The sequence below is a fragment of the Argopecten irradians genome, chromosome 4, assembly GCF_041381155.1.
Source record: "Argopecten irradians isolate NY chromosome 4, Ai_NY, whole genome shotgun sequence".
NCBI classification, from domain to species: Eukaryota; Metazoa; Mollusca; class Bivalvia; order Pectinida; family Pectinidae; genus Argopecten; species Argopecten irradians.
Window position 1 is genome coordinate 24,303,046 of NC_091137.1, and position 22,066 is coordinate 24,325,111.

Consider the following 22,066-nt stretch of genomic DNA (forward strand, 5'->3'; position numbering starts at 1 on the left):
CTGATTTTGTTACGCATATGCCACAAGGGTTGTTGAATTGACAGCGACCTCGACCTCGCTTGCCAATCCGGCGAACCAGTTTCTGGTTCTCCATGGCTAACTTCCGGTCCTGCGTATAGGATGAAATGGTTTCCCGGAGGATATGCATCATTTGGGAGGCAAAGGGGTTGTCTCTCAAACATGAAGCCGTTTTTGTTGGAGGCGGGGTAACTGAATTATCTGAAAAGACAGAATTATATATACTGTATTACCACTTAAGTATTATTATACGAGCTACCATGAAAACTATGATTGATTAAATTAACGTCCTATTAACAGTCAAGTTTATGTAATGACCGATTGAAATGATTTATATTTTTGCAGTTAAACCTTATATAGTTAGTTGCTCGCGAGGAATTCAATACAATATTAATCCCAATCATTGGATAGATATGCAGCATATCTAAACAATATAAACACCAATAGCAATAGTCATATGTACCAAATGAAGTATATGTACTTAAAATGCTCCATCGCCGACAGACCTTAAATGGTATTCATCATTTGAACAATAGTTGGTGTTTTATCGTGTATATATATGTCTAATTAACACAAAAAAAATATAAAATATTTTATTTTGCCTTTGGTGTATGCGCAATATAGTGCCATGGAATTTTTTCGGGATTCAATTAATTTTTTTTTAATATTTTTAACTTCAAGTAAAATTAGAAGCTCAAACTTTTCAATGGTGGTAATGGTGGAAAGTAAGTAACTTTGTAACTGAAGAAAAATACTAATTCGTCTGTTCCTGTTTTTGATAGAGAAAAACTACCATTTGTCGGCGGTGGAGCATCTTTAAATGAACTAGTACTTAATATGAATAGTATAAGCAGTAAAGGCAAATAGAGCTGTCTATTGTCATTTTGGTCATACTATCAGTATAATCAGAAGGTTTCTGGTGTTAAATAGGCCTTTCAAAAATCTGATATGGGCCGATTAATCAAAGTATTCAACGCAAACTTAAAAAAGAATTGTTTGTATGAAATGAAAACATGCAATCATTAACATTGCTTCGAAAATACTATTTACATTACAAATTGATTACAAACATACTTTTAATCTTTTATCTTTTCATTTTTTTTATCTTTTTAATTATTTACGAAACTAGTGGAACTAAGCTCTTGCAAGCCAGCTTTACCTGTACAATCATAGGCATGCAGTCAATTGTATCACGTGCCTAGTTTGGGTTTCCTATCCTACTTTAACATAAAAAACGTATACTGGGTTGTAAAATTACAGCAATGGTTTATTTATTTCTATGAATATGTTTTATTCAACATTCATTAAATAACTGTAAATAGAAGTCGGAAGCTGCAGGTAGCTTACTTTGTGGTATATATGGTAATTTATAACCTTGCTTGAAATCCCGATAGGTGATAGAGACTGGTCAATACACAACACCAGATACGGTAAGCATGTAATATTTATCTATTATAGACGAGACTCAGGCAGATTTATTTCCGTCTTATTCACCAGTATACAGTCGCTTTAACCCGCTATCGGTTGGCATTGAGAACATTATAGTATCTCATCACGTAAAGATTCCGTCATTGTCTCACACTATGATTTATTTCAAACATTCGTAACGGGTTTGCTAAATAAATTATTTATTATTAGTAATCAATAACAATTTATCGATGAGTCTGTAAAAGATATTACAGAATTTACATATTTAACTGCATTGCAAATGGTTTTATCATGTGACCCATTAAATTGTTAAGGCTTTTATTTAACTTTAATACAATGTAATTGCATCTGAAACCAGACAAAGATAATTTCCAATTAAAATATGAAAAAAGATTATGTATAGTAAGATATTATTTTTATTTGAAGACTGATATTTGAAAAATACTAATAAAGAAAACTAAACAGGAACAACACGAAGCATTTATATTAAGATGATTTGACGACGAGACCGGAAGAATTAAGATTAATAAGTTTGCAAATCAAATCTCGAAATAGATATGCCCTGCTCTCCAATTATTTCCAGTTATGTAACATTTTTCTCGGGAAATTCAAACAACGCAGAAACAGTAACATGACAAGACAAAACAAATCTATTTCTAGGACATCCAGAAATGTAACTCGGTGAATCACCTTAACTCATGGTTGTATTAGAGCGTGATTGTCTATAAAACCCTTAGAAGTACGTTGAAAGAACAGCTCATAAAACAACAATCCATAGCTATTTTTGTAGCATTCAGCGGAACCTAATCTCAATTTACCATAAAACCATTGACTACCTGCGTCAGTCTTCCTTACAAAGGTAAATGAGACAAAAGCTAGCATTTCAAGGTGTGGCCATTCTTTACGATCAGACACTGGTCTAGCATTACATTATAACGACTACATTAGTGTAGAACTATACACAATAACGAACACTGTATCTTGAAAATGCAAAGAAAATAAAATCCTAATTGTCAAACACTGACATTTTAAGGGAGTTTAAAATTAATATTATACAACTAATTATTTTATTGATCTCGAATACATACATAGAATTATAAAGAAGATGTATAGCACATTGTTCTGAATAGCAATTAACACCAAAGGCATTAAGGTGAACGGATTAACAGCTTTTACCTTTAGTTCAAAACCATTTATTTAGCATGTGTTACATGATCCATGGAGCAAAATTTTAATTCCACAACAGTAAATCAACATGACACATAGTTTAGGATAAAACGTTCATCAAACTAATTAGGCTAATGAAATTTATTAAACAACTAAGATATTAAGTATCCTGTAGATGAATAAATTCTTTTACCGTCGATCGCTATAGGGGAAAAGAAAACGATCATATTTATAGACTGTCCAAAAATGTTAATTTTCCAAGAAGTGAAAATATATAAGCGGGTAAGGCAAATATTTAAATAGATATGCAATAATTGGAAAAATGAAATGCACGGTCTGTTGTAATTGGTATCGATCAATTAACATGAATAATGAAGGCGATTGAGTTCTATGGGCCAAGGTAAAGTTGCGACGAACGCAATGGATAGGTCAGATCTTCAACGCATTTTCAAAAGGAATTGCAAACAATTTATGACCGAAGCTGACAAAATACAAATACTGAAATAGACCGATATATTCCAAATAGAGGATAAGAAAGAAGATAAACTGATTATCCAATTGAAAAGAAAATGAAAATTTTAACGAAATCTGCCCTTTGCAGAATTAACATATGGATGCAATCAAAATAAAATTGCGAGTAGCATGCGAATAAAGAAAGCAATTTGAAACACAACTATACATTTAAACATCGGTAGCATGAAGCAACTATTATGTTTATTTTAACTACTTTTTGGATTTGTGAACGTTTAACGAATTAATGCGGACGCAGTCCATGAGTACAAACATTATTCGATAATGGTTTAAGTTATTTCTACATTTAGATGATGCTTATGCCATAGATAAACATTATTCGATAAATGATGTAAGTTATTTCTACATTTAGACGATGCTTATGTCATAGATATTCTTATTATATTCCAGCTGGCGGGCTGAAGTTGGCAACGTCTACTTTCACATTAACCCAGGGGACAGGAGGAAGACCAAATCAATCGTCCTGTGTTCTAAATACAATATTGTTCTACATCAAACTGGCATCCTTAGTCATGTGGTTATACACATTCATGGTTTTATATCGTCCTTATATCATATCCTTTATTCTACAAGAATCGGACCTGATATTACCATGTTGTAGTATAAATAATTTACGTCATATGGTAGTACATGTGTCATTTACCAAAGTGTCAGAGAAAGATTTGTTATATAAAAGTCAAGCGCCAAATAGCCCAGTTGTAATTTTATCAATCGTCGATTAGTGTAGTTCTACAAATAAGTTACTTTATTCTGGTTCACAAATATCACATGTGAAATATCTGTTAGCTACAATTACCAAGCGCCAGGAAGTCCTTTTCAACTATCAACTGGCAGATAGTTACACACAATTCTTTCATCGGATACATTTCTGAGTGTAATAAAATATTTGATCGATGATTTCGAAAAGCTAAAACAGTCTTTTATTTCAATTTAACGTAAATAACAAATGATAATAATAGTATAAAATATTGAAAATTTTCATTTCCTAAATAAGTATTTAAGAAATAGAAAAATAGATAAGAAAAGAAATAAGTAAACCCTCTTTTCAAGGAAAGTACATACCCTGTCTCATTACTTAGGAGTGCTTTGCGTTCGTCAGAAGAATTCGTTTGCAGAAATAAGAAAGTTTGGTCGCTGGGACTTTGAACCGAAACTATGGACCAATTTTATCATCCTGAATTACTTTATGGAACCTGTTAAGGTGAAAAAACAGCATACTGCAATCTATATGAAATTATTTTTTCCAGTGAAAACGAAAAATGGTATGAGAATAAATCGTATAAAAAGTCACATGCAGGTTTATAATAAAAGTATACCTTCTTCAATTGCTAAAGCGCTTTGAGCCATGGTTTCAGTAATATCAGGACGTCTACCATTGTCATATGTACAAATGCTTCGTAGCAGAATGAACATTTATAGGGGAACGAGTGAATAAATACGCTGTAAGAGTACAGATCGTGATATCAGGTTACTAAAACAAGACATCATTGACACCATGCGCCAATGTCTCGCGCGTCCTATAGCGAGTCGTGTGCCGCCTCCTACATACGTCAGTGTAAGTGCCATGTTTGATAAGTTGTAGGCTGTCCACAGGGATATATCCATAGTGAAATGACTATCAATGCAATGTCTGTCTTTATTTAAGAAATTACCCACCCTACCTTTAACGTCCCATAGAGGATTTCTGTTATATGTTTGCTGTGGATTCAACTTAATATATTGATTTTAATATGCATGACCATTGCTTCCTATACCTTATACGTCAAAAACGCAACCTAACACACAGCTCATAAACCTCAATTAAATTTTTTTTAAAAAGTAGTGTGTATCTGTTTTTAAGGCTCGCCAGTGACGCTTAGGACTGGGCGTAATGGTAAGGGAAGGGCACTGTCACAAAAGCAATACATCGAACAGATTCAAGGACTGGAAAAAGCCCTACGATATTGAGCCATTCCATTCAAAAAGTTTTGTTTGTAAGTGGCAGAAAAGATGTTATCTATTAGAAAACAGATAAAAAGTGAAGATTAGAACAACCTTGCCAAGATGAGAAGAAAGGATTTTTGCACTCTTTGTCATTTTTATTTTTGGGATAAAACAGGTATGACGCCGTATTCATTGTTCTTTGAATTTACAAAACAAAAATGTAAAATATGTTAAGTGACCTTCGAAAATGACCATTGATTGGCCGGATCAGCCTGGTATAACTACCAGTGACCTGTGGTCAGGGCACTCTGACCTTTACCATCGATGGCTGGTAAACAACATGTCATGAATCCCCGCGATCCATCTACGGAAAGTTTGTATGCTTGCTTATTGATTAACCTATTTGCTTTGTACAGCGTAAAAATGGTTCTGGAGGTTGGTTAGTAACTCGATCAATGGAATAGATGGCAGTCGAGGCCATGAGGGACTGGAGTTGGTGCTATCTCGGGAGGTTTATTTTGGGTTTTGTTGGGCTTATTGCTGCTATTCACCCATTTAACAATAAACATAGAATGTTTTTTAACAAAATCACGAGGACAGATGCCATGTTAGCCAAATCCAATTACTCATTAATGCGTAAAGAATATTTAACAAAATATCAATATATAGTAACTGTAACAACAAGAATGCAGCCATTATAATTGGGGCTATCAGGGAAACAATGATTTGCATACATGACATTTAGCAATCATTGATCGCATAACACACTAATTTCAAACCTTCTAACTGATTGACTATATCACTAGTAACGCTATTGCGTATACCTCCACTAATTATCTGTAAACTAGGTATACTGGCATTGTTATTGTAACATACGTATAACTGTTAAAATCATTATAATTGTTCTTTGCCACCCTCAGAACTTTATGATCAGATCTACCCCCAATGTTCATTGGTGACAGCATCATTTATGGTCTTCTGAAAAACAAATGTTTGAAATTATAAACTGAGAGTTGTCATTTTAAATTATATCGGATTTTGAAAGAGTTTTTGATAGAACTTATTGTCCTAAGGAAACTCAGGATTTTGAAGGTTGAGAAAAACCGCAATAGCTGGGGGAAAAATAACCGACCTTCGGTCAGTACCTGGTAAATGCACAGGTTTCGAAATGGAGGAGATAATATTAGTATGTCCACTCAGTTTCTGTTAACCCAGAAATGGTAGCTAGAGGTTAATGAATGTAAAACATAATATTATACTACCGTTAATGTATGATAATTGAAACGTATATACCATAGTCGCCTTACACCTATTATGCTTAGATTTAGCTCAGTGGCATTTCAACTCCAAAAACTGATTTTAAGAAGAAAAGAACGTAACCTCTCCTCCACAGAATGTAACAACATCTTCACAGAATGAGTGTCCAACTAAGCGCCGGAAATTACATGTTGTATCTGCTTTTATGACCGTGTTAAGTTTTCCTCTCAAATCATGATACATTTTTGCATCCGTAAACCCCGATGGTGGGTCACTTGACCATCCTTCCAATATTATACTGTTGTTTTAATGTCATTATTACTAAATTATCAGCCTCTGGTCCAACTTCAGTAGTAAGAACAGTATTCTTGTAAACTAACGCTGCTATTCGTATTCCACACCTACACCAGCCCAAAGTTAAGGCAGCCAAGACAACGAGTAGGCCAGCCAAGTGTCGTGGGCGGAAACAGTATTTTAAAACCATATAGGTCGTTTACCGCCTTCATATGACATGACATGGTGGATTTAAGATCTTTTAAATGCTTATATGATTAAATGCTGTTGATTGTTACCACTTCAAATTGTCACGATTTCCGTAAAATAGCTGTGTCTGCATTCTATGAATGTCGCCAATGTATACCATGGTTTATCTACTGGGACGATTGGAAAAAATAACTTTCATAGAAATATTTTATCGTTTTATATGATATTAGCTGCAATATTGTAGTTCTAAAGACTTTGATTACATCGGACATGCGCAACTCGATGAAGTCTACATGTCAGAAGCTAAAGTAAAGGTGATTGAAGATTAGGAGAATCAATATCAGGTATATAGACCGATAATGATGTCGTCTTCACGGGTCGGGTACGTGCATGTCCCTGTTGACGGTTTAGTTTCTCATGCCTCTCGCATTCAAACATAAATGGACACCCTCTCTCACGATTCTATATTAGCCAACGGGCTTGGTTGATATATATTTTGGAAAATATTGTTGTTGAATGAAAACGTTTACTTTGGAAAGGCCCGATTTTTAAATCGGTAGTTTATGTGTCTACCCATGATTGAGTTGTGTTCGTTTTAATTGTCAACATACTCCTCACCACACAAACAGAGCCATGAGACATGCCAGATCCGCTAACAATATAACTGTACCTATTATTTACAGTAAACGAATCTGTGATTTTTTTAAAATGGGCTATTTCAGATTACATTAAAATTCAATCCTGTAGACAAGTAATTGATACATTATATTTTTTTTTCTTATATGCTTTGAAATGAAAAGTCGCTCACTGACATCAAATCGTTTGAATTTTACTATGGTTTATAATGGGGAAGAGAGTATTAATACATGTTCTTTATTATAAAACATCCATTACAAAATGGCTTTGTATCGGTATTACAATTAAGTGTGTGTGTGTTATACCATATACCAGTATGACAATACACCACGCGCGAATCTCATAAACAAACGGAAAAGATCACGTTCAAGTTTTTTCCAAACCCATTCCAATTTCCCTTGCCTTGGCAACTAGCCAAGATAGCAGCTCAAAATTCTCCATTCAGAATTTTGGAAAATCGATGCCTAACTACATGTAAATTTAATGTGTTTTCTAGCCGATTTCAAGCATTTTGCGTGTTTTAGTTCGGCGAAAAAAAAAAATTCAATAGAAGGGGTTATGCACGGGCGTAGCTTAAAGTCATGCGATTAAAGAAAAGATGATCTATATTTACTGTTCCGTGGCCCTGTTCCCGGACATATAGTGGGACTCCTTCGGTGGCTTGCGATCGACATGGCACATGGAAATATTCATATAAAATTGATAATGACCCCTATAGGAACGACTTATTAAGTTAAGTAAAAAGAATTAACTTGAGTAAAGTGAACAACTCCATCACGTTTACATTCAGTTTATAGATTAATGACTAGTTAAGCTCATGTAAGATGTGTTGTTAGGATAGCTTGGGCTCCCGGATAAAAACACCGACCTACAGGCAGTATCAATTCCATATTTTACCTCACAAACAATAGCTTGATACAAATAATGGGTTGAATGCATCGTATAACGTCATATTGTGTTTATATTTGTATTTTTAAGAAGTTTAAAATACTGTTGTCTTTTACGAATTCCTTAGTCAAGGCACACTTGACTATTCAATATTCAGCACATAATCTTGATATTTCTACATTCGTATTTAACGACGAAATCTACATGTGTGTACTTTGAATCAGGCCTCTACAAATGTGTGCTTTCTCTTGACAGTTGTTCATCTGGAGATGATATCCAATGGATCCGCTAAATACGACACCTCAGAGTTCATGTCTTCTAGACCCCAAATAATGTAAGGAAACTGAGTAGATATAATTTCTTTATCAATATCCATTCGTTCAAATCTTCATTAGTTCTAATAGCATTTGCACAGAACAATTTGATTTCATATAACCATTTTACACCCGTTAGTTACCAGAAACCAAATGAAAATAAAAGAATCATAAGCGGCAACACAATGTTCAAACTATATACAAAATTAGTGATTCAAACAATAGAAAGAATAGAGAACCAGGTACTACAGAAAAGTAAGCGTCCTTTGTTTCATTTGCCACACCCATTTTACAATTGTCGATCTAACCTCGAACAAAATCAACGGTATTGCAAGACTGTGTAAAGTAAAATGATGTCATGGGAAGGAATATCTTCATTAGAAATACATATTTCATTAATCAAGTACTGGTTACTTTATATTCTTTATATTTCAACAATTTATTTATATGTGTAAAACATAATTACAAAAGCATACATGGACAGAATTAAGGATCATTTCATAAATAAATGAAAAATCTTTCCCAAGCCTCTTGATCAATAGTTATTATATATATAACATTTTTGTCTCATTTACATTTTTATTTTGTAAATACGGTTGTGGTACAGATAGTAACGAATAACTTCTCATATGATGCCAAGCATTACCAGAGCTGTGCTATTTCTGAGCCTCAATATATATGCGAACACATTGATTCCAGTGCTCCCCTCCAGACCCTCACTGTAGTCCATTAAACAGGCCAATGATTTCCGTCTGGGCCCGGTACATTTAGGACACACCGTGTATTTTCTAGCTAGTAAAACCGTGTCCATTCTCATGAGTCTTTGTTAACATAGTGATCAATGGAAAAAAAACATGGTAAGTGCTATGAAAGAACCGTCCACCCCGCCAACAGCAGTGTAAAAGTTTCAACATCTTACTGCCAAAAATTCTGTTAATAACAACTCGCTTTTATGAATATTTATTTTACGAAAAATAATACCGTCGATTTTCCATCCTTTACTAAACATTCAAGGATTAATAAAGATTCGTTCTTTTTAAGCATTACTTGTTTTTCGTTACATCTTCTATGCCAAATTACAGCAATAAAATGCATACATTGAGCTAACCATGCTCTTAGATCAGTTCGTTAAGGGTTGAATAGACTAGTATACAGTCTAGAATCCATATCAATTACCGATATAACGGATGTGTTACGTAACACTTATACTACTTTAACAAAACGGGGAGGTGACAAAAGCATCGTGATAAAACATGCACCGCTGCCACCAAACAAATTAAAATGGGATGTAGCTGTAAGAAACTAGCGTTTGATTTCGTTTTATCTGATTGTTTTGTAGACTTTGTCCAGTTTTACTCGAGTGGTTTCTAGTACGTTCGATATTGTTTTTCGTAGTCAATGCTTTCTTTTAAGCTAACTCATCGACAATTGATGTAAATGCAGACCTTGCCATTTTTCTTTTATCATTCATGTTTTGGTTATTATTTGCAAAATAATCCAAAAATTAAAATAAAATTATTCTATTTAATGAAATTCATTGATAAAAAAAGAAATAGGAAAAATTGAAATAACTATTATGTATTATATATATATGCCACTGAAGCACAATGACGAACTGTTTTTGAAACACACACTCGCACGTTTTATTTCTTAAGTGATCAATTTTAATACGGTAACTATACACCTTACCCAAAAGTACATTGATTGAAACCAAAAATTCCAACGGTGACTTCAACCCATTGTAGTTAATTTGCTAATAGAAACCTTTACTTTAATCAAAGAAATGACAACTTATTTGTTTTTGACATTATTTGTTGTATTTACGAAATCATGATGACGTCTTTCTTCACTTCTCTTCTTTTCTTTTCTTTTTTTTTATTGCCGTGAAACATGCCAGGTACCTTATCTAAATATACACTCAGACAAAATAGCAACGAAGTAACGACCTTGACCATTAACAATTTGAGTTTCACAACAACAACAACCAAACGCTAGTGTTCGTGTCCAGACCTCAGACATGACCTGCTAATGTTATTGACACCAGCCTCTGCTATATGCACGTCATTTCATATCATGGCTTACAAGCGTATATTGTTGAATGGAAACAATACATGTTTACCACTCTTTTCAGTGTTGCAGTGAAGGGAAGTGACATGTTAACAGATGTCACTGGGTTGAGCCAGATATATGTAAATACGTCCTTGAGTTGATTTGGGACGCTGTGTGTACAAGTGTCTCAGGCTTAAATTGAAGGAACCACATATCTTTGCTGATAATTTTTCACTGAATCTGAAGAACCAGACATGTTTCATGTTTCTCATGCTTGAAATGAAAGAAACAAACATGGTTCAACGCGTCGCAAGCAGAAAGTCTTAATGACATACCTTTAATGACTTTTTCCTCGAACATGGCTTTTAGAAAACAACTTTTAAAAGAGGGACACTCACATTGAATAATATCTTTCTTATCGGAAGGGCACTGTTTTATATATGTATAGAATCAACATACTTTTCGTCTGATGTCTTGGTAAACAGCAATGAACCCATCTTTTAATACGATTAAGACCAAACACTAGAAGACAATTTAATCACCGGAGAGGTCAGACTATGAACCTATATTTACAAACAATTCCATGTATTTGACCCAATGTAAAAGTTTTTTCGAACCCCTATTCCTCACAATTGACATCTTATTTCTGAAACGTTTTGAGATAAGGGTTTGTCTATATCCTCGAACACGTTCTCGCTGCTAAGTTATATACACTTAAAGAATTATTTATCAGAACAATGTGTCTCCATTCGTCTTCTTGAAGGAAATAGGTGCAGCCCAAGCCCTCGCCAAGTTGTTTACCAAACTTTTCTGCCAGCCTAATTTTGTCGGGAAACGTAATTCTATTTACTATAATATCCATTACATGAGAAAAACTAAACAGACAAATAAAGTGTGTAATGGGAGAATACATTTGTACATGATCGATACAACTCTGAGAAAACTAGAATATCACATGGCGAAAGAAGTAAAACATAGGCAACACTTGTATATAATCATCATATTGTTCATTTGTTCTTCTAGGACATATTTTATTAAATATATTGAGAGCTGTTATCATAAAGCATTAAATGGCGTAATGTAGGGCCGATACTGGTTAATGGATTAAACGTTAATTATGGAACATCCTTAAATGACTGTGAATATGAGATAGAATACGATTGATAATCAAACAAGTTTATTATATCAAAAACATGCTACGCCCTATTTCTAAAAAACGACAAATGATGACAAAAACGCAATTATTAATAAGCATTAGGTACGAAATACATCTGCATGTGCATAGAGAGCGGAGAAAATAATTCTGATTTAGAAAGTTGCATCATCTTTAAAAGCATGTTATTATATATTATATGATCTTTTTTATTTCCATCTAAACAATCACGCGTTTTTATTAGGCTAGTGTAAACATCCACCACATTTCCTTCCACCACCACGCACAGGTGGCCAGTCAGACACATGCGGTGTTGGATTCATTCACAAAATTTCCACTCTAAAGACGATCGATATCGCGAGCATCACAATAACGTAATATTACAAACTGATGGTCGGCGCAGGTTCGCCTTGTAAATATAAATCGTACTTAGCCTTCAGTTTAATGTTTAGCAAGGGCTCGCATGGTCGTTTGGTTAATAAATATAACATTAAAAATTGTAGCGGCTGGCGCAGGTTAGCGTGTTAGATTGGTAAATATACGGTACCTTTTTAAATCCTGATAATTGGTAGAGATTCGCCATGTTGACTGGTAAATATATGATTTTTCTTTCAATCCTGATAGTTGGTGGAGATTACCCAATATGACACTTTTAAAACCTGATGGTTGGTAGAGGTTCGCCATGTTGACTGGTAAATAAATGTTGTTTGGTAAATATATTAAACTTATCCCTAAACCCTGGTGGTTGACATAAGATTTCCTGGACAATCATAGTAGATGGCAAAGCTTTTTATGGTACAATGGCACCTTCCCTTTGTCCTGATTAACGGCATATATTTACAGTGTAAGTATCTACAACAATACTACCCACCCCTAATTTATATAAGTTGATGAATGTTTAGTATATAACCCATAAATAAGTTATATTCTTTCTAAATCTTTAGGTTTGCTCACGTTTGCATGGTTAGTGATATCCTCATAGAGTGTGTGGGCTATTTGCAAAGGTACCTCTTTCAATATTTTGTTTCGATATCTAAAGTAACCATGCTTTATATGCATAAATCAATATAAATTTGCATTCATGAACAGTATCGATATCACTAAAGAAATTCCGGATATTTTGACCTTTTGTTGGTTTAGATATTACTTGTGCTTCCCGATACTGTTTTCCTCATATTTCTATGAAGATAATAGCATATTATTGAATTGACCAAAAACCCATTTCAACATTATCATTTTCAGAAAATGCGTGTGTAAAACTATGTACAACTATTGTGTTTCACTTACATTTGAAAACCCCACTTTCATTAGTGATGCCACTGCATCACACAAACTGATATAAAATGGACATTTATTATTTAATAGTGTAGCGTTTATATCACCGATACTACATTAAAATGGGTTTTAACAAGCGTTATATATGCACGTCTAATAGCCCGGAGCTTATTGGCTAAAATAGATCAAATTAGCATGGGATTTCATCACACAAATTGAGGTTGTTTCATGATTGATCCCTCGGGGATTTGAAATTAATCACTGTATCTCTCCACTACAAATTAAACGAAGAATACTTATTTGCCAATAGGAGTGAAAACCATATCTGTACGAGAGGGACCTGAAGGTCTTAGGTCCGTTTCTGAAATAGACAAACAATGGCAGTCACATGACCGTTACGCCATCCAAAAAAGTATACAAATGTATTGTACAAATAAATTCGTTTAGATTGGCAATGAAAATGCATGGAAAATTCCTTACAAAGTCACAGAACATGGCAATGTAATATGAAAGGCGAATCCAATAATAAGGAATATAACAAAATAGTCTGCTATTATAATTTATAAATGGCAATTGCCACTGCCAAGTGCTTTCAGATCATTTTATCTAAGAGAGGTATATGCATCACTATGATTGGGCAACGCGATCGAGTAATTTTCCATTCAGGTTTTATCGGCAGCGTAGCTCCAATTGTCTCCGACACAACACAAGCGTCATTTGTAACGCGATGTTTGATTGGATAAAGATGTGGAGTAAATTTCCATTCAAGATTTGTCTCGGTGCTACTATACGCGAGAAGCATCATGAAGCTCCTTTATCGATCGGCGGCTTGTAAACAATTATTCTAAGGCTGACAGGTGAATGCTATAGTGTGTTTCCTAATTGAAAATTTGATAATCTAATCTAAATCCTTACACAATCAATGTTCTCAGCGACCGTAGTGAAGATATAGTCAAACAGTCACTGAACTCAACTCTATCCTGGACTTTATTTCCAAGAAAAGTGTTTTAGATGGCACAGCGTTACATCACGCCTTATGTTCAAGGGTCTAAAAGACGGACCATGTTGTTAGCGGTTAAAGATACTTTTCAGTTTTGAAATGTGCCATGAAAGAAATGATTAGCGATTTGAATATTCATATTTTTATGCATCCTTTACATTATATGTAAAACATTCTTGACAGAGGTTCCGGAGAAAACCATGGAAGAGTGGTCAGAGCCTAGGCCTATCTACTGATCATTGTAAACGTAAAACTTGAAACACTGAAATGGCGGGTCATTACAGTTACATGTAGAGTGTCAGACATCATAGCCAGTTACCTATTTAAACACTATCATTATTTTATATTAGTCTGTAATACATTGTATGATAAAATTGTCAAGCGTGTAATCAAGCGAGTTATTCGGTGAATTCAATGTCAATTTAGTCTTTACCTGGTATACCTGTATACTTTTTCATGTACTTTGATAGTTGTATTTGATTTTGTAAGGTTTGACTAGTCCGTGTTTAAATTAACGATTATGTATTTAGATAATCTGAAATTGTGAAAGTTTTGGGATAGCCTGTGTTTGACCAATTAGTGAAGCATTCGGTATATCTGTAATCATACTAGTTTTAGGCTAGTGCATCAGTAATTATGCATTAAGTTGTTTTGTTTTTGTTTTGTTAATCTGTAGTTATGGAAGTTTTGTAATCTTGTAAGATTTTGACTCATCTCTGATTATACATGTATTTTATACCTATAGTAATGTTGCAAATACACTCTGTAACACATCTTTAGATAGAGATTGGTCTTAACAGTGCTCCTTTAAAGGCAAACAACTTTCCGATTCATTAGGAATTATTCTTGTCTGGTCCCACACCTTCTAAACAAATGAAAGTGAAAGCTGTTGTGTGCGTGATGGTTTACATCAGTGTTCTAAGTTATACCCAAACGGATTCCCAAATCCCCTGGGCATTATATAAAAGTTACAAACTGGGCGGAAATAGCCGATAGGGAAGGATGTGAAACAGATAGAGGGGATGGGGAAAAGTCTGCACCTCCATATAAATGACAACCTATGACATTTAAAATGCGGGTATCATGTGTGAGAACCTGGTAATTTATTTGGTCTTTGATTACCAAGTAACGAAGTCCATCCACTGCCAGGTAATGCCACCTTGTAGTCCTGGTATAACAGACTACCCACTCTCGGTTCATGCCACCTTGATAAGGTGTAAGAGTCCATCCACTGCCAGGTAATGCCACCTTGTAGTCCTGGTATAACAGACCACCAATCTCAGTTTATGCCACCTTGATAAGGTGTAAGAGTCCACCCACTGCCAGGTAATGCCACCTTGTATTCCTGGTATAATAGACCACCACTCTCGGTTTATGCAACCTTGATAAGGCGTAAGAGTCTACCCGCTGCAAGGTAATGCCACCTTGTATTCCTGGTATAACAGACCACCAATCTCAGTTTATGCCACCTTGATAAGGCGTAAGAGTCTACCCGCTACAAGGTAATGCCACCTTGTATTCCTGGTATAACAGACCACCACTCTCAGTTTATGCCACCTTGATAAGGCGTAAGAGTCTACCCGCTACAAGGTAATGCCACCTTGTATTCCTGGTATAACAGACCACCAATCTCAGTTTATGCCACCTTGATAAGGCGTAAGAGTCTACCAATTGTGAGTTCAAACACTTTCACTTTATTTCTTCTACAGAACCAAGCATAATTGGTCACCACGGACAGTTTATGCCTCCTTCAGAGACAAGTCTAAGAGACAATCCACTGCCAGTGTATGCCTCCATCAGAACCAAGCATAAGAGACCACTCCCTTCCAATTTATTCCTCCTTCCGAACCGAGTACGTGTACAAGAGGTCAGTACCACGTGTAGTTTTATCATTTTCAGAAATAAGTTGAAGAGACCATTGCCAGTTGATGCCACCTTTGTTTATATCCTTGTGTATTAGTAAATACCAGTTAACCACTCAGCAATCAAAGGCTGTCTACTGAATTATTATAATTATATCTCTCTAAACTTTAGTTCACTGCGTGGGCTGTATATGATGAATTGCATAAGATTTCAATGTCTGGTTAGTTTTGCTAACAGGTTTGTTTTAGGCTGTTTCTATTGAAGTGGTTATGAAGAATACACCCAAATACGACACAATTCCTTTCTGGAATATTGATTTGCAATATAAACATAATTAAATTAGTAATAAAAATCAAAACACAACTATTGTTATACAAAGAAAAGGCGATTGGAAGCGTACATCAAAAAGTAAAATAAGCAAGATATGTACAAATAACAGAATTCTAGGCACTTCAAAGAGGGAGTGTTATAGGTTGGCAAAAATAATCACAAAACTTTCAATAACCAAATCATGACATTTTGTGATATATTCAAATGGCGAACAGAAAGCCATAAAACATGGTAAACATGATAATTGCTATGGATTGTGAATAACATAGCTTCTGTTTGCTTAGTATATGTCAGATGTTGTTAGAAGTTTGCATACACAACTTTAGAATGACTATTGGAACACCAAATGAAATTTAGTAAACGAAATGGCTGACGTTTTGTTTGTGTAATAAAACCTCTCCTAGGACCAAATAATCTACATTATACTGGTTTGATTCAATGGAATGCACTAGCTAGACTGTCAAAAACATAGTATTATACATCTATGAAAGAGACCTAAGATAAATCCAGTACATGTGTATTGAATACATCTGTCTACGGGGCAGACGGTAAAATAGTTACAGGATTGCATCAGGGCATATTTGTACAAAAAGAGTCTTTATTTATACGAAGTTATGCAAAATTATTGTAAATTGCATCAGGCCGACCAATGACCATTTATATGGGATATTTAAGATCCACGTAGGGTATTCCCATAGCGTATAACGTGACGACGAACAAGTTGGCAATACATCATGCCTGACTATGATAGTCTACCACGCTTCGTATTGGCACTTAAAGTTCGATTATAAGTACATAATGTGGCCGGGAGGTCAGAAAGTTGCTAATGGTGGATATTGATGATAACGAAATCTAACCGATCCAGATCAGAGAGGCGGTCGTCGGGGATACTACATCGCCAGTACCCTGATAGAAACCATTATTCGTACTTTGACAATTTACAGTGCTTTTACGCCAGTTCGATCTATGTCTGTGGGTAAGACGTATGGCGGATCTTCGCTATATGGACAAAAATAACTCTTATCCAAACAATGGCTGAATTATCAGTAGAATTTATCACTAGGATGGTATGGGTGATCCTGTATATATCACCAGTAAACATGGAACAGGGGTCATCTTGTTTGTTGCAACTATAGCATGACGTATTACGTCATATCTAAACTTACCTGTAATGACGCCATAACAATCAGTACAGTGATTTTATCAACACAATATCAAGTTATAGGAACATGATTTACACATATATGTCAATGTGACAGAAATAATTGAATAAGACGTCGTAATAGCGGAATATTTTTTCACACAATTTAGAAGTTAAATTATAAACATATAGGAATAACCAAGGCGATATGAACCAATACCAAACGTCATATCGATCTCAACAACAACCTACGTCATAACAATCCGCAAAATATCCTACGTCATAACTACACACATTTACCTACGTCATAATCCACATAATGGTTAGTGTGAACCAATTTAAGTGGGATACGATATTCTGAGTTTTCACTACAGAGCTCGAAAACGAATCCGAATGTTTCGCGAATGATTGAATGACAGTAAGAGACCTTGGTCTCCAATGTATGCATAATAAACATGATAATAACGAAACTCCGGGGGAGTGGGGGGGGGGGGGGTTGCAACTGATGCAACTGAATAACTTCAATAACAGTTCGTGATACACATATAGCAGTTCATTATTATACAATTATCGACCTATTTTCAGGTGGATACGGTGAGTTATCAACCCGAGTAAATGATATATCCCGAGGCCGGAGGCCGAGGGTTATATCATTTTCGAGGGTTGATAAATCACCGTATCCACCTGAAAATAGGTCGATAACTGTTTTATTATATGAAATTTACAAGATATTAACCGGCTATCCAAAAAGACCTTAATTACTACAATAAACAGGATGATATTTAAATGTTCTTTTTACAAAAGTAGTAGTTTAACAATTACATGTACAGTATATGGTAAATATCCAAATGCTTCTTGCTAACGGTGTAGACTGGTAGTACCGGAATATTGTATCAACTGCAGCCCGTCTGGCATTCTTGTCGTTTTCCATAAATTGAAGTTTGTAGTTGATCACCGTTGATCGCAGTAAACTTGCTACACTTGCTGCAATATATGTTGCCGACTATAATAATGACGTCACAATAGATTATCTCGAAGTCATTGAATGAGGGAAACTCCTGTTACGCTATATTTGGGTACGAATCGACGTCAAAAGTGATTATGACGTCACATTTCAAGGGAGTTTTCCTCGATCTATTTTTGACACAGGTTACTGGACTCGCGAGAGGTATCTGGACTGAGTCCAGTAACCTCGCGTGCTTTTTGCCGCCGATTTCGGGGTTGATATCGCAGTTGATGAATACTTCTGAGAAACGTATTGGCCAATCAAAATACAGCAAAAGCACCAGTCATATAATAATATACAATTATCGACCTATTTTCAGGTGGATACGGTGAGTTATCAACCCGAGTAAGTGATATATCCCGAGGCCGGTGGCCGAGGGTTATATCATTTTCCAGGGTTTATAAATCACCTATTATATGACACTTACATGATATTAACCCGCCTCTTCAAAAAGACTTTAAAATCTACAAAAAAAAACCAAGTTGATATTTGCAAACTTTCTGTTTACAAAAGCAATTACATGTAGCATATGGTAAATATCCAAATGCTTCTTGCTAACGGTTTAGATTGCATGTAGAACTGGAATATTGTATCAACTGCAGCCCGTCTGGCATTCTTGAACGTTTTCCATAAATTGAAGTTTGCAGTACTAGTTGTCACCGTTGATCGCAGTAAACTTGCTGCCTTCCGCCATATATGTTGCCGACTATAATATTGACGTCACAATAGATTATCCCGACGTCATTGAATGAGGGAAACTCCTGTTACGCTATATTTGGGTACGACTTGACGTCAAAAGTGATTATGACGTCACATTTCAAGGGAGTTTTCCTCGATCTATTTTTGACACAGGTTACTGGACTCGCGAGAGGTATCTGGACTGAGTCCAGTAACCTCGCGTGCTTTTTGCCGCCGATTTCGGGGTTAATATCGCAGTTGATGAATACTTCTGAGAAACGTATTGACCAATCAAAATACAGCAAAAGCACCAGTCATATAATAAACACAAATATGTACACAAGATATACAGCAGTTCGTTATAACAAACATCTTGTAGGTATTCGCGGAAATGATAATAACATTGGAAATAAACAAGACGTGAAATATTGTTTACGCCAAAATAAAGTGCTTTACATTAAGTAATGACGTAGCAATTCACACAATAACAAACAATCATTACGTCATCATTATCCTCAAAATGATTTACGACCCAGTAGAACTAACAGGCTGATGTCTATAGTAACCGATAGGAAAACCATTTATTAGTACCTTAAGAGCATTCCCTTTTTGGTAACTAATTGCTATTGTTTTATGTATCTGTATAATTCAGAATGGGAAAATGAAGAAGCGGAAATGTCTTACGTACATAATTGCTCCTTAAGTGATATCGCTATCATCATAATTAGGTGAATGGCTGCTTCCAATAGGTCTCTAGATTTCCTCCCCGATATGTACGGCCCAATGATTTAACCGATGGCAGATCAATATCGTATTAATGTTATACTGAATCAATCTCTCGTGCGTACAGAGCAAACGTTTTGGACGTATGGTATACTATAGCATGTATTCATTGTCCTTTAGTTAAACAAACTAGACTATTGATATTGATATCGATTCATGCCTGAAAAAATACGACCAAGAATTATTTTTTATTGTTGATATGTAATGAATTATAAATGATCCAATTATGCCCAATTTATCTCCATTCTTATCTTTAAAAAATCATCTGAAAAATAGAAGTGGATGTGATAGAAAAACACATATATTATTGAAGTTCTATAACAATAATCAATCGTTACGTTGTCATATGGATACATGTATTATTTTATTATTGTTATATTATATTGTTTATGGTCTAACAGTATTGTTTCCTTAATTGTTTCATGGTTTATGGTGCTATTAAATCAACTACTTATCATAACTATAAATAGAGTGATAATGTCACAAACAATGATGGTCCTCTTCTTTCATCGACAATATGAAAGTGCTACGTGAGAAATATGAAACTAATTCTGCAAAACAGCTTGCATTATAGGTCTTAAGTAAACGGAGCAAATCGGTTTGTCTCCGTAACTAGACATTAAATGCATCATATACTTATCCAATGAAAGAAACGGAGGTTTTAAGCCATAATTTCATGTCTTCTTCAGATAACGTAAGTAGATATTGCTGGTGGAGTTAAAATATCATTCATTAAACACTATCATTTTCCAAATTATTTATACATGATCTAATAGGTCTTTCGTCTTTGTTTTTTGTTGTTTGTTAGATTGGAATAGTAAATCAAGCAACATTTCCGAATCAGTATCTATTTTTAGAGTGGAAAACAGTGTTATTGCGCCAGAAAGTATACTGATGTAACTGTTGTTTTTCTTCAAATATTGTATTTACATAATCATTTACTATTCAACTGCCATCTCCTCAACAGGCCGGCAGCGATGGTTTTAGTGCGACATTGCGTGCGTTTTCCCAGGGGACTACATTTAAAAGAGGATGCGATAATAGCATTGATCACAGAATCAGATCGATGTATTTACTCTCGGCCAATGAGGGAGAGAATAGCGGACTGGATAGACGCGGGTAATTCTTAATACCACTCATTCATACCACGACCATGCATCATCTGTGATTCTGACTAAACAGTAAACAACACGATTTGTAAGAGACACTCATTTATACCACAGAATCTCCATAATGCGGTCAATTTATTGACAACCATCTACATATACGGTTGTAACATGATTCATTGAAATGAATTAATTGATGTCGGGATCATGAAGTCTTTCCTAAAAACCAAATTTTAAAAAATTCAGTATACCGTATAACGGGTTATTTTCGCCATTCTTAAATTTCGCCATTTATACCCCCAAATAAAATATTTATTTTATCGCAACTACATATTTCCGCCATTGAAGGACAAGGGATAATCTCTTGCTTTCCTAAAGTCCATATAGATTCATATCAACTTCCTGAAAACATACATGTATATGAAAGGTCTAATATTAAACTTGTCAGTACCTTTAAACCATATGATTCAAATCTTTGTTATCAAGAACCAATCTTTTCCTCTTTCCTTATATGGGGTTTAAATACTGCTATTGTGGGGAAAACGTCAACGGTTTTTGTGATACAGTTATAGCTCAGTATAGAATCCCGATATTACTCAATATTTGAATTTGAATCCCGCAGTCTTGGTATATATTTTAGTTTAACTTTTGTAATTTACACCATAATATCCGCTACGTTCAATTCCTTGGTCAAAGCTTGACTTGGATATAGAACTCATGAAATCAGGTAACTATTGGTAGTATACCAAACGCCTTCATCCATCAGCCACCATGACCCAGAGGCAAAAGTTTATTGGTTGCATGATAGACATATTCTGAATCACCATTCGCTGCCCAACAGGTTTGGCACTAATGGCAGATAGCTACTCAGTAAATACTACCAAGAAGTTTGGTTTTAGTAATAGAATCCTTAATACACCTGTTAACTGCTCGATTACCACTTGCAAGAGTCTCTAAAACCGATAGCAGAATGCCGCACCCCAAACCATTTATGTAGCGGGATTGGACTGGGTCGGTCATCGGTGATCTGGTAGCTC

At 35.0% G+C, this 22,066-nt stretch overlaps 1 protein-coding gene across 1 annotated transcript in view; it reads right to left on the reverse strand.

Moving 5' to 3' along the window:
- LOC138321064 (tripartite motif-containing protein 2-like) overlaps window positions 1-22,066 on the reverse strand; it is a 34,776-nt gene that overhangs the window by 8,345 nt on the left and 4,365 nt on the right. The window contains exon 2 of the mRNA XM_069264473.1: window positions 1-219. Coding sequence (XP_069120574.1) covers window positions 1-151 — 151 coding nt within the window. The 5' untranslated portion in view covers window positions 152-219. The remainder of the gene's footprint in view (window positions 220-22,066) is intronic.